We start from the raw sequence: 14498 nt of genomic DNA on the forward strand, positions 1-14498 counted from the left end.
CTATATATACTCCTCTTCACTTCAGAAGAGGCAGACTGAGAAGTTGATCATTAAGCTGAACAAATTTGAACAATTGTAAACCCACTCGAATCTAGGTTGATACCTGGGAAGGTAAACCTGAGAGGCGGGCACGTTGCTGATAAAACTGGCTCAGAACTTTTCCATGTGTCAGCCATTCTGTTAGAAAATGTTATTAACAATGTAGGATGTGTTTCTGACACAATACTTGTTAATAGATTAATTGTGAGTCATAACCTTGATAGAGCCTGAATTGCTTCTTGTGTGGTATGATTCTTCTCATTCCCTTAGGAGTGTAAAAGGATTTACCTGCTTAGGAGTGCTGGACGCTGCACTTCAGGTTATGCAGCTTTTTGATAAGCTGAGGAGGGGCAAAATACTCTCCTATGATTTACACAATCTGATTCTCATCTTGTACCATTTTCTGATGTAACTCATCGTGCTGCAGTGGATTTGCTTGTCAGCTAGTTCAGATTAAGTGAGAAAGTGGGAATTAGGTCCAGAGATTGCCTGGATATGATTCTACTATCTTAAGGTTTGTGCAGTAATTTACACCATATAAAGCTTATATTTTAAGAGCTGCTTTCCAGAGGTGGGTGAGATAAATAATGTCCTGCTTTCATTTCTCACCTTAAAATTCCCCTTGCTTTTTAAGATTCTCAGTAAATAAGGCAATTCTACAGGTGCTTTGAAATAAATGTCTGGCTCTGCACTGGGTCTCTGCATGGAAGTGTGTTTGTTTTTTAAGGAGTATTGTAGGATGAATGAAAGGCATTTTTCTTTCTTATGAGAGATTTCCTCACAGTGATCCAAGACATCAGTCCATGCATAATATAGTCTTTACTTTGAAGAGCTTTAAGGTCCTTGCTCAACTAGGCATGAACTTTGTGTCTGATGAAAGGTTGATAACATGCAGTTAGCCTGCTCCCTCCTCCCCACTTATTAAATAACATGAAAGTGTCTCTTATTAATTGGTGAATCGTTTGCATCAGCATGGTTTGAATCAGACTTACTGGAGTATCTGCACAACGTAGAGAAAAACAGCAGTCTTGACACTGGAGAGGATGGGGATTTATTTAAAGGGAATTTGTAGGCGCAGATTGAAAGCAGTTGTGGGAATTGTCCCTAAATATAATCAATATTCACAAAAATGGGAAGTGCCACTGCATTTTCAAAACCCAAAGGTGCCGTTCTGTCTTGTGAAAAACAGTTGATGATTTCCAGTCCTAGGAAGCGTCCTGCTGCAGCAGACCATCTTGAAGGACTTAGCTCTGGCTGTGCTGTGCAAAGAGTTGGGGAGCAGGAGGGCAAGGACAGCCCTGAGCTCTGCTGTGCTGCCAAGAATCCGGACAGTATTTGCTTTGTTTGAATTGCAGTGTATTAGTAACAGGCACTTATGGCTCTTCAGGGATTTCAGCTGTACAGTCTTTTGCCTTTCAGGATAGGCTGACTAACTGGGGAGAGGTGTGACATAGGTGCAGGACGATACGTAGATACCCCATGGCTCTCCTAGTTCTATTCAGTTCAGTAGAGCTTACGTAAGTCAGGTTGGAAACGTGCACTGGAAAGGTATAGAAAGAGAGGTTCTTGCCAATTAAATGCTTGTTGGTGACCTGTGTAGAGCAAGAGCTCAGCCCAGCTGGGTGAAATCATGCTGCATTTGCTGCTGCATCTGCTCACAGTTGGCACATGTAAGGCATGGTGGAGGGCAGGTACTTAATTGTCATTGGTGTCTGGAAGGCTGAGAGCAACAGGAGTTTGGTTATGGGCCATCATTAAAGAAATGTATCAAATTAATATTTACCCAGCCCTAATGAAAATCTGTTGGAGAAATTGTCAGAACAATTAGGTTCATTCATTTGGAGTTGATAAGCCTGTAAGGTTTGCATTGAGTCTTCATTTCTGCAGCATTTTCTCATCAGCATCAGTGAAAAACGTATGAAGAGAGATTCAAAAAAATCAATCTAGCAAAAAACCTACGCTTGTGCAGGATCTGAATTGTTCTTATATTGTGCTGGTGTGGGAAGCTCTTGGGCATCTTAACAGTTTAAACTCTGAAAGGTTTGATACCTTTAGCTTTGAATGAGAGACTCAGATGTGCCTGGTAACCCTCCTTAGGGAATTCCCAAGCTTAAAAAGTAAGATAAAACCTGTGCTTTCGATGTGTTGATGTTTTCTGTAGGGAAAATCATCAGATTATCTAAACTTCCTCTACGCAAGTGGCAGCGTCTTTATCTGGATCTGGCGCTGCTGTGTAATAGGGAGCAAAGTCCAGTCCCTGCATCTGGTGCAGGGATTTGGGGCTGCAAAACTTGAGGAACTGGTTGTAAATGTTTTTAAAAAATAAATACTTTTTGCAGTCCACTTCAGAATACTTGGGATGGCTTTGGTTTCACAGGATTTCAAAGGAAATTTTTTTCTGACTTAGCTTTTTCTTACTGTCATGTGAAGGTTTTCTCCGTTCTGACTTATGTCGCACCTCTCATTCCTAAAATCTTTATTCTTGGCTTAGTAACTGAACCGTTGGGCATCAGGAATGTTACAGGTTCCTTGTGTGTCCTGTCATGCAGTAGCTGAGCAGAAAATGGGAACTTGCTTGTGCCTGTTCACTGCTCAGGCATGATACTGCCCCGTAGAAAGGTTTGCTTTGCAAATAGGAAAGGCAGTCAGAATGCTCTGATGTCAAATGTTACAACATCACGAGTGTCTGCCAAGCACATGGCAGCTGTAGACCTTTCCCTGTTAATGCCACTGCCAAAGAAATGAAGCAGTGATAAGTGCACTTGGAAATGCCACCCTCCAGTTCTTAGATATCATGACAGTCACCGAGTCCATAAGCAAAGCAGGAGATAGGAAGACAGGGAGAAGAAAACCCTCTGGCATGATGAAACTGTAAGATTCAGGAGCTCTAGAAACCATAAGGGTGAATCTTATCTCTTTTGGCCTAGTCAAGAAAAGATATATTTAATAGACATGGTCCTAAGGATCTTTCATGCACCTGGGTGACCCTCTTTAAGCTGGCTTTGCATGATTTTGATAGAAGGAATAAAACAAAGAAAAGGGTCTCTGGGATTTACCAGAAAAGGGAATTTTAATAATGTTTAGACATCTTTTTTAGGACTTAAGATCAGCTCTTAATGTTTTAATACATTCAAGAAGAATTTTGGAAAATGACTGCAGTGACATGATATAAATATTTTGGAGTGTGCCTGGTGCCGTTATTTCCAAAGCCTGGCCTTTTGTGCATCAGCCATTCATTTTGCAGAGGTAAAAGTATTTTGAGATCTGTTTGAGAAAATTATATAAGCTTTGCATATATTTTGCATTATAATAAAAGCTCCGGGCACAAATCCTTGAGTTTAAAGCTTCTGGACAAAATTTTTACTGATAGAAATCTTCAAATAATATTATCAGGAAGTAGTTGTTACTTGAAAGTGTGAGGATTAATGCTTCTTGTATTTTTTCAATGTTTGTTGGTGCTGCTGTGTTATTTCCATGTTAGATCCCTTCCCATCAAGGAGGATGGTGGTTACACCTCCAGTGTCCTACAGAGTCTTCTGAGCATGGACGTTTGTGCATACAAATAGTAGGGTGAGGATTTACAATGTAATGACTCAAAGGAAAGGGGGCAGCACAGGTGAAACTGAGAAGTCAAGCTGAAGCTCTGACTGGGATGTAATGTCAGGTCTCATGTCTACTAATAGCTCTCAACCGCCCTCTTTCTAGAGTGACATCGAGTTGCTGAAATGTCTTCTTTGCTCCCAGGCCAAGCAGAAGAGGTAATAAGAGAAGTGCAGGCTTGTTTCAGGCTCAGCTCTGCTATTCGTAAATCAGTCTCAAGCATAAGAACTGCCTTTAATATAGGGTTCCTGTAGCCAGGCTTAGCAAAATCATTAAATCCTTCTCTTAGAGCACTAATAATACTTAATAAAAGTTTTATGAGCAATGTACATTTTAGAGTAAATTTTCATATCCATTTTCATTTGAAAAAGAACATCAAGGAGCAAATATATTCATGCCAGAACGAAGTAATTTAGTAGAGTCACAAAAATGGCAAAGGCCCTCTCTGAAATAGTAAGAGAGCATTGATTAGGCAAAGCGACAATGGGGGTGGGATTCAAAAAATTAATTCAGCATGAAGGACTTGAAAAGGAAGAAATTTCCTGTGTGCCAGCTAAGCGTATTTCTCTGCCTGGAAGGGTGAAAAGGAGCCTGGCTCCATAATGCAGCCCCACAGAGCCTTCTGGAGCTGTGCATCCAAACTGCTCCGTACAGATGCTGACCTCAGGAAGGTACCTTCTGAGGCTGTGGTGCTCAGGGTGGATTGGAGACACCATCCTACCTGAGTCATTGCAGAGTGCATGTCTGCTGAAGGTACAGATGCCCATTTAATCCAGTCCATTGTCAGAGGAGAGGTGTTACCTGAAGTCATCTTGATTAAAGGAGACTTAAAGTAAAAAGGGACAGATCAAAGCAAGTAAACTATTTAACAGAAGCCAGCCACCCTACCGAGATGTCTTCTTTCCACTTGAACTTGCTAAATAACAATGTTTAGATATATTTTTCAGACATCTTTATAAACAGGAACTATTTAAAAGCATCACAACAGCTTAAAGTAGTGACTTTTGATTCCTACAAGGAGAGGTTATCAAATCACTTGTGTGAGTGTGCACTTCCAGTCAAGGGAAGACCACCTGACAATGGAAGATGTCAAACCCTTCACTTTGTCTCTCTGGGTGTTTCCTTTGGGGTTTGAAGTAATAGTATTAATCACAGTGTGAACCCTGTCATTCTCATACAGAAATGCTTTTGTGTCTTGCAGGAATCTTCTTTATGTCTATCCACAGAGCCTAAACTTTGCCAACCGCCAAGGATCTGCCAGGAATATCACTGTGAAAGTGCAGTTCATGTATGGAGAGGACCCAAGCAATGCTATGCCGGTGAGGGGAGTGCTTGGTGCTCAGTGTGAATGCTTCATGGCAACAAGGCAGGATACATGTTGCAGCCATAAAATCCCTATGTAAAAGAAAACTGACTGATACATGCTTCAAAATACGTTCCAGGAAGCATTGGGTTTTAGGGTTTTAGAAGGTAGAGTGTGTTTGTATGGAGTATGCAAAGTAACAATATAGCACTTGGTATTTTGACCTGAGATGTTTGGAGTGGACTCCAAATTCACAGTGCTCTGACTTCTGTTGGCTCTGTCTGGGATGGTTACATGTATCATCGGTTCCTTAGCTGTATCTGTGTGCATGTGTGAACAAGACTATTAAAACTGTAACTTCAGTGACTGGGTAGAATGTTGCTCAGGAGGGAAGGACTGTGTCTCAAGTTGGTGTAGCTATGCACAGATGCACTGCATAGAGCTGGGAATGGGCTTATGGGACAGATTCTTGGCACATTTCTGTAGGGTATTTCTGATAATTTCTTCACTTTTTTTGCAGGTCATCTTTGGCAAATCTAGTTGTCCTGAATTTTCCAAAGAAGCATACACAGCTGTAGTATATCACAACAGGTAAAATATAGGAGAGTTTGTAAATGGAGATGGATCCCTGAGTATAGTATGATTCTGCCCGAAAGAATGTTTACCATTGCAAAAGTGGAGTAGCTCACCAGTGATTCTGTCTCCTTGATATTTTTTTATTGGAGACTGTCTGCATAGCACTTGTATCACCTACCACCACAGGTGTTGTTCTGGTTAGCGTGATACAATGACTGGGAGCTCAAGTCTTTGCTCTGCTACATGTCAAGATCATCGTGTCAGGCTGTGATCCTGAGCATTTAGCCCAACTCAGCAGATGCTCTAAGTATAAGCTTCAAATTAGACATGAAAGTGTATGTTATAAACACTGCTTAGAATATATTTTGTTACTGCGTTGAGTAATTTGGTATTTAGAGCTTTCTGGGATGTGGTTACAGTTTAGAAATACTTGGTCTGGAAAATAATGTCAGAGCAGCTCAGGTAAGGAGTGCTGAATCTGACCTTAAGGTACTGCCTGTCTTTGTGGTTGTACTGGGAGAGAATCTTGTCCTTCAGGTTGGTTATTGTGTCACCAGGCAAGAATCATTGCCTCATGGGAGAGATGCAATTCAGAATGCCTGTGTGAAGAGAGGACTGCACTGCAGCCCACCAGGATTCTGCTTGCATTTTTTTATGGACTGGAAATACGCAATGGATGTTTTTCCAGTCCTTGATGATTAGAAAGTGATGCTTTAAATTCCTTAGAATATTCTTTATAACTCCTTCCCTCCAGATACTTTAACTCAAAAGATCTGGAACATGAGATAGTAAACCACACTGCTTGTATCGATGACTCAGCAGAGGGTCTGGTTTCTGCACAGGTCACCTGATTTTCATGAGGAAATCAAGATTAAGCTTCCAGCCACTTTAACCGACCATCACCATCTGCTTTTTACTTTCTACCATGTCAGCTGCCAACAAAAACAAAATACTCCCTTGGAGACTCCAGTTGGATATACTGTGAGTATCTTTCAATCTACTTTTCAACACAGGATCACATTCATTTGGATTCATAATGCATTTATTTGCAGTATTTTTAGCCATCACTGTCAACGTATACCACTGTAGAGTTTGAGACAGTCAAGCTTGTAGATTTCAGTAAAGCCTTAAGAAGTTTGCCTTTTTATTTTTTCTTGTTGTTCAATTACTTCAAGTGGATACCGATGCTTCAAAATGGACGGTTGAAGACTGGTCAGTTCTGTCTCCCTGTTTCGTTGGAAAAACCACCACAGGCATATTCAGTGCTTTCCCCAGAGGTGAGTAGTTTCTCACACTGAAAATCAGCAGGAGAATACTTCTTAAAAAAAATGTGAGAGAATATATACACATCTATCTGCCTATGTGCATGCATGTATAGTTCCTAAATGCTAAGTTTAGACGTGTGTGTGTTTGTGCATGGGCATGTGTGTATGATCTGACAATAAAATGAAATGGCACTTGTTATGTACTGTAGCTTTACTTTCTGTCACGTCTCCATTCATCCTTCTGCTCACCTGCAGGTTCCACTTCCCGGGATGAAGTGGGTGGATAATCACAAAGGAGTTTTCAATGTAGAAGTTGTTGCTGTATCATCCCTCCATACTCAGGTAAATGATAAGATCTGTCATTTTAATAATAATAAAAAAAACCCTCTTGATAATCTTTTGACAGTTGAGACACTGTCAAAGTTGATACTGTGAAGAGTACAGTAATTACTCGTAGTGAAATTACAATCTCATTTTCAGTTCTGAGCCAGCAGACCTGTTATTCCACGTTCTGCTGTGAGTATATTTGAGAAGTTCTGCTTAAAAACATGAATGGTTTGGCCTTTATTCACAGGGGTTGAATGGCCAACAATGTTTTCAGACCTTTGACTGTTGTTTTAAATACAACAGATCTAACATGCTGTCAAAGCACATGATGTTTTCTTGTTTTTCCTTTTCCTGTCTGTCTCTTGTTTCTCCATGTATTTTTTTGTCTTTCATCCACAATGAGAGATGGCAATCATCTTGATTCATCATTTCAACTTCTAGTTCCGTTAGTTATTGATTCCTCAAATGTCTTTCTGATTTTTTTTGTGTGTGTATTTTGTTTGTGCTGTCACTACTACTGTGACTTCAGTGCATTTCTGTTTTTCCAAAGAATACAGTCTGTGGGTCCTCTAGTTTTGCCCTATCATTTTCTGAACTGACTGAATTCAGTTGGGTTAGACATAGGGGCAGAGCTGTCACAAGTGTTGAGTTTCTGCTAATTTTGTGAAATTAAACATTCAGATAAAAGAAGGGAAAGAGAGAATCCATCCATGAGACAGAAGTTCACAGAAAGCAGTGTTCGTTCATAAGCTTCTTGCTGATTATTGTTCTGTGCTTATGTGTAGGACCCTTATCTTGACAAGTTCTTTGCACTTGTCCATGCTCTGGACGAGCACATGTTCCCTGTGCGAATAGGAGACATGAGAATTATGGAAAACAACTTGGAAAATGAACTGAAGAGCAGCATTTCAGCTTTAAATTCCTCTCAACTGGAGCCGGTAGTGCGATTTCTTCATCTCCTGCTTGACAAACTGATTCTTCTGGTAGTAAGACCTCCTGTCATTGCAGGCCAAATAGGTATTCTATTTAAGTTTTCTAGAGAATTACATAGCTGAGAATGTGACACTTCCAACGTTATCATATTTATGTAGAAATAAATAAGTCAGTTTTTATGCTTTATTTTAGTGCCACTAGTGTACCATGTATCTTCAAAATAAAACATTCTGGCATCCAGACCAGTAATGATATGCACAGGAGCAATATTTAATGCAAAGGTTTTTAAAAAAGGGCAGTAATTTGGTGTCCAAGTTGAGCCTGACTTTCAAAGTTGCCCAGTGCTTTGTTAGTGCTGGAGCCTGTTAAGGTGTCTCCACACTGACATTCAGAAACTTAAGACTTTCAGCCTCGCTAGTCACCTTGGAAGACCTTGAAGTAGGTAAGTTAAGAAGACATAGATGCTGTAGGTTCCTGTGGCTGTTCTGAATCTGATATTGTCAGCATGAATAATCCCTTCTTTGGCTCCCCGTTATGGGCTTTGTCTAAATGGCATAACTGAGCGTTTAATTAAACTTACCAAGAAGGAAACCTGCAATTCAAACACTGCTGAGGAAGTTGCTGGTGTGTTTTCTGAACACACCAGTATACAGAGAGATTCTAATTCAAGAGAGAAATGAGGATGTATTGGTATAGTGGACTTTGCAAACCAACTTACGTTAGATATACAGTTTCCAGCTTTATCCCTGATTTGTTTAAAATATCTAGCTAATGGATTTTTATGCTCAGTTTTGAGAACAGAATGGAATTGCTCTTCTTCACTTTGCATTCTGACTGAGACTTAAATGGAGCCAAGAGTTAACTGAGAAGTATATGACAAATATCCAAAGGGCATTATTCCTTGGGTAAACCTGTTACCATTGCAGACTGGGAGACAAAGTTGGCCTGATTTCTGAAATCAGGCCTAAATTCATCAAGTGTTATTAGTGGAAAAGTACCACTGCAATCCCTGCCTTCTTGTCAAGTTGCTTATTAGACCTACTTCAAATACCAGCTTCAGCTTTTCTTGAGGAATGCTTGCCGTACTCTAACAAGCTTCACCATTTATCCTTTAAAAGGTGGATGAAATGTGTATTCAGAATTTGTTTGTGGGAATTGCTGAAATCTAAAACAACTTTTTTCTTTTAACTTTAGTTAACCTGGGCCAAGCATCTTTTGAAGCAATGGCTTCGATCATAAACAGACTCCACAAGAACTTGGATGGAAACCAGGACCAGCATGGCAGAAACAGCCTTCTTGCTTCCTATATTTATTACGTTTTCCGTCTACCAAATACCTATCCCAACTCACCATCACCAGGTAACTCTTTTTTCACTTCATTTCAAGTCATAGTTTGTTAAAAGCAAGCAGAAGGCATTTTCTGGCAGGTGCTCTGAGCTCCAGTTGCATGACTAGTTCCCTGCCAAGTCCTGTTATTAACTGTCTCTACGATGTGACGTTGCCATTTAGATGATGAGTTTAGTTACAGTTAGCCATGTCAGAGATTTAACTATTCAATGGTCTTAAAGTGCCACTGCTGAAAGAGCCTGAGGTGAAATTATGACAAAACACTGTTCTGTTTAGTTCAGGTGTTTTTTTTTGTGACAAATGGGTGGATGGGGTGCCCTGTGGCCTATCCTGCTTCCCAGACTCCTTCGTTGGTACTTCAGGACTTTTATTCAGTTCCAGAAGACGTTGATGCACTGGCAGAGGAGTCTACAGGTGTATCTGAGCACAGGAGGGAACCAGAGTAGTCCCACCTCTGTTGAGAACAAGGGAAGCATCTACAGGAATGGAGATATGGTGTGAATGAGAGACACAGAAAGCTAGGCTTTGGGAGGCTCATTGTTCACAGCACTTGTTTCTTGCATGGAGCGGAAGGCTGCTGAGGGAGACTGGAAAAGTTGTGTGCTTAAAACTGTGCTTCAGTATTCAGTGCTTTACTATTTCCAATCTGACATCTGGCTAAAGGCACACCTCGTGCTGGCTGCCTAGAGCCTCAGGGAGCTTCGTGCTTCCCACAGGTCAGAGAATAAAACAGCATGTTGATCCCATCTCCCTGCTGCTTACCTTGGAGCACCAGGCAGGGGCAGCGTGGGAGATTTCCTTATGGACCAGAGTTACTGGTTATACAAAGGTCTTGTTGGAGCAGTGTGGTATAAGGCAGGGCAGGATGGAGACTTTGACTGGAGGTGCAACAAGGATGTTCTCTGTATCCCACCATAGGTCCTGGTGGCTTGGGGGGATCAGTGCATTATGCCACCATGGCTCGATCCGCTGTCCGACCAGCAAGCCTTAACCTGAACCGCTCGCGGAGCCTCAGCAACAGCAACCCAGATATATCTGGGACCCCCACCTCACCTGATGATGAAGTTCGCTCGATCATTGGCAGTAAGGTACAAATGCACAGCTGAGGGTCTCGGGGACTGAGGCAGCTTTTATTTAATATCTGAAGTAATAATGGGGACGTTCTCATGTTTTATTTCCTATCAAAAGGTGTCCTCACTAGTGGCCCCTTCTCAGGCTTATTTTGGTGGTTACTGGTAACTCACTTGATATGCCTGAAAACTGCAGCTTCTGTCTCTGATTTATTAGAGACCATCCTGCCAGTGTTAGTTCTACAGGTATGGTGGCTGGGACAAGAGTCCTTCTGGACTTGCCTCCCCAAGACTAATAAGACAAGGACAGCTTTACTACCTCACTTCTCACATGGCCAGCAGCTGTACCCTCTGACTAGCTGTTATGTCTCCCCAGACCTTGCATCCCCTACTTTGCCACCCTTTGACCCCAGTCTTACCTCCCAAACCAAAACTCTCTCTTTTCCTCTGTGTTCAGCACTAACAGCTGCTCAAATGCTCTCTGTACTACTTTAGTCCAAAGCAAGTACCTTGCACACAGCAGACATATTCCACGGCCAGAAAGATTGCACTTGGTTAGCAACTGAGCTGCAATCCAGCTGCAGTATGAATTTATGATGTACTCACTCAGCACCCACAGTGACTCCCACCTTCAGTACTTGCTAAAAGTGTCTTTCCAGTGAGCGGGGGCAGATTAGTGCAAAGCATCTGGTGTAGTCCAGCTTTTAGGTCTCTGGGTATATGTATGCATGTTTATGGCATTTTTGGGACTAGATTTGTACTTCTTAACCTCAGTTTTGTTGTCTCTTTTGGGAGTGTGGTTGTCAGGGCTTCTTGTGTAACCACTCTAGAGAAAAAAGCTCCTCAATAGATAACTTATGCTACACAAGATATGAATCACCTACGTGTCCCACTTTGGTGACTTCTGAGAGTGTAGAGCTGCTACTTATGCTTTGTACCTATAATAGATGGCATGAGCTAGGGCAAACCTTCTGTGCTGGTGGATCTGTTACCTGAGAGGAGTGCCTTAGTTCATTTAGGTTTCTTTTGTAATGTCTAAACTGTAACAACTTCCACCAAGATGAAGTACTTTCCCACCTGAGCCCTTCCAGCACAGTTGAGTTCCTGAGCCTTTTTGTGAGCTGTTATATTTGATTCTTTTGGCTGAATAGCAGCCATCGGCCTGATCAGGCAAGCTTGAAACAGTCCTGGGTCTTATAAGGAAAGCATCATTTGAGAAAGAGGTTACCAAATTTTAAATTAATAATGGCATGCTTTTCTGACCAAATAGGACGCTGAAGTCATGTGGGTAGGCAAATAGTTATTTATTGCATCAAAGTTTGGGCTTCAGAGTCTTAAAATCTTTTCAAGACCACCTCAGTATCTTGGTCACTAATTGACTGTGACCTTTTGTGAAATGCCATAGGCAGTAATGTGCACATGGAATTTACACGGGGTATCAGAAGCTTAACATGTGCTGGCATAGTGAATAATGTCACAATACAGAATGAAGAGAAATTTTCTTCAAGAGGTACTCCAGGTTTTAAATATGCAAATATGTGCATAATTGCCAATGGGAATTTTTTTTTCTGGTTAGCCAGATAGTATCAGAAATTAAACTTGTTCTGACTGTACAGAATGTTAGTTCAGTGTAATTGCTTCTGTTTCTTGATGTCAGTAGAAACACGAATACTTCTTGAGATGCTGAAAAGAGTATAAGGATGCATAAATTCCCATTCTGTTTCTCTGAGCAAAGATTTAAGCACATACACACAAATAAGGAACTTGCACTTCACACCGAATCTATCTGGGAGTCTTTCTGCTTTTAAAAAGGACAAATAATGTTTGATGGAAGTCTTTGGGGCCCAGTCTTGCATTGTTTCTTATTGTAATGTGTTTGATGGTTTTGGTAAAGTTGTTTTAGGTCTTACATCAGCATTATACTTAACTCTGAAAATTCAAGCAGTCATCCCCTTTACAGGATTTAGAAGATCTCTGTAGTTTTGCATAATAGAGGAGGGTTTAGGTCTTGTCACTTATTTTGCCTTCATTTGTGAATTGAAGCCATGTAAATTTTATACCCTACTAAAGAGGATTTATTAACTGTCTAAAAAGAGTATGATGAGATTTTACGCTTAAAGTGTTCCTGAAATGTTGGGCACGTTCTGGGAGGAGACAGAACATACTGAGTGCAGTGGCTCTGGAGATGGATGTTCACAGACGTGCGTTATGTGCCCGCACAGATCCAGCTGCAGGTTGAACCCTGGAAACAGAACAGGATTTAACAAGAGTTTTGTGCACTTGCAAGTGACTTTACCAAGCCAGAAAAGCTCTTGCACTCTGTTATTTTCCAGAGAAGTATGAAATGAAGGAATCTCTTCTCAGATTTTTACAAAATCTGCTTCTGTGAACATTGGTTCTGAGGCTAGACATGTCCAGAGGGCTGTGATTAGAAAACATAGGAATGGAAAAGGGAGTGGGACAAAGGCATTTTCAGAATTAGACCTGGTATTACAAAAGGTGAACTTAGTTCAGCATTCTGTAAATTCTTGGGTTTCAGTTCACTGTGTGCAAAGTGGAATGTGTGTTTTGATCTACAGGACAGAGTTTTTGATTTATTTCTTTCCAAAAAGTAATTGAGATTAAAACACTCTCATTCTGTCTCTTCAGTATATTTTTATTGGACCATTTAAGCAAAGTTGCAGCATGGCTGTATTTTGCAGAGAGGACAGCTCAGTGTATTAATGATTTGAGTCCCAGGCTCAGTCCTTGGGTAGGTTTGTCTTCATGAGAGAAATAGACTTTTAAGCATGATGAACTTTGCAGTTGATATTCTTTGTGATGAAACAGTCTGCACCTTTGCCTCACATATTGGGAAAAAGCTCTAGGCTGGCACAGAAGCTAGGATGGAAGCTCTCTTGGGTGAGGATCAGAAATGGTGTGGCGTTTATAGGGAATGGCTGTGGCATTGCACAACTGCCTCCGTTAGGGCTGCATTCTGAGGCCCATTAATGTCCACTGCATCCCACTGAGCCTTCCTGCCATGGGAGCAGCCTGGATGACAAACAAGTTTAATTTTTTCTTTTTCTTCGTTCTGAGCATCTTGAGAGGAGAAGGAAGTGGAGAGAGGGGAGGGATCTGTAGTAACTTTGCATGTGTGATCCATTGTGGGAATAGAATTTGAAGTATAAATGAGATAAAGCTTTTAAAAAACAAGATTCCAGAAAAGATATGTCCTCTTTCCTCTGTTTGCCACAGTGCCCAGGGGAGATGTCCAGAAGTCCACATGAAAGCTTTTTCACAGGGTTACTCTACCAGCAATGCAGGATTTTTACTCCATGAAAACCTGTGAGAGCTGGCAGTCAATCTCTTTGAGTTTCAATAGCATTTCCATAGGATCTGTAGAGCTTATAGTCTGTGGGATGGCAAGAAGTCTATCTTAAAAAAGAAAAAAAAATCTGAGAAAAAAACTGAGGGCATCCTTTGGTTTTCACATCTGAGCACCAATTTTCTTCTGTCACATTACAAATTTGGGCTGGCACCATCTACTGAAGTGCTGCATTTCAACTGATGGAAGTGGGATTTTTGAGGAGGAGGATAGTTGTTGAACGTCAAGCATTACAGATAGGGCAGGTTGGACCAGAGTATTAATGTGGTGTACATGTGTGCTGAGTTACAAAAGTAAGCCTCTCAACAAATGCCCGAGAATTCAAGCAGCTGTAAGAGTTCTAATCGGTGATGTGTTTGCGGTGCACCTGGTTTGATTGCTTTTAAGGACTAAGATATGACTATTGTATGGCAACATGTAATATTTCTTTCCTTTCCCAACTGCTTTCTATTACATGCCCAGGGTTTAGACCGCTCCAATTCCTGGGTAAACACTGGTGGTCCAAAAGCAGCCCCATGGGGATCCAACCCCAGCCCAAGTGCAGAGTCAACACAGGTGGTGTCTTCGGTAGAGGTTTTTCTGGCTTTGTTTTCCCTGCTGTTTCCCTGTAGAATATCTTCAGTGCATACTCTGATTTTGGTGGTTTGCTTATTTGTTTACTTATTTCTTTG

The 14498-nt window shown here is 41.2% G+C and overlaps 1 protein-coding gene across 5 annotated transcripts in view; it reads left to right on the forward strand.

The window, feature by feature from the left end:
• The window catches only part of DOCK7 (dedicator of cytokinesis 7), an 86861-nt gene that overhangs the window by 43144 nt on the left and 29219 nt on the right, over positions 1-14498 (forward strand). For 3 of the 5 annotated variants that reach the window (XM_065737813.1, XM_065737820.1, XM_065737829.1), the window contains exons 15-23: positions 4841-4958; positions 5463-5533; positions 6361-6499; positions 6694-6795; positions 7039-7125; positions 7896-8127; positions 9238-9402; positions 10309-10478; positions 14290-14382. In XM_065737813.1, the coding sequence (XP_065593885.1) occupies positions 4841-4958; positions 5463-5533; positions 6361-6499; positions 6694-6795; positions 7039-7125; positions 7896-8127; positions 9238-9402; positions 10309-10478; positions 14290-14382 (1177 nt within the window). The remainder of the gene's footprint in view (positions 1-4840; positions 4959-5462; positions 5534-6360; positions 6500-6693; positions 6796-7038; positions 7126-7895; positions 8128-9237; positions 9403-10308; positions 10479-14289; positions 14383-14498) is intronic. The other 2 variants (XM_065737836.1, XM_065737844.1) reach the window with 1 other exon arrangement.

The sequence above is a fragment of the Cyrtonyx montezumae genome, unplaced genomic scaffold (genome assembly GCF_038088225.1).
Source record: "Cyrtonyx montezumae isolate F1298 unplaced genomic scaffold, pur_monq_1.0 scaffold_1, whole genome shotgun sequence".
Taxonomy (NCBI): Eukaryota; Metazoa; Chordata; class Aves; order Galliformes; family Odontophoridae; genus Cyrtonyx; species Cyrtonyx montezumae.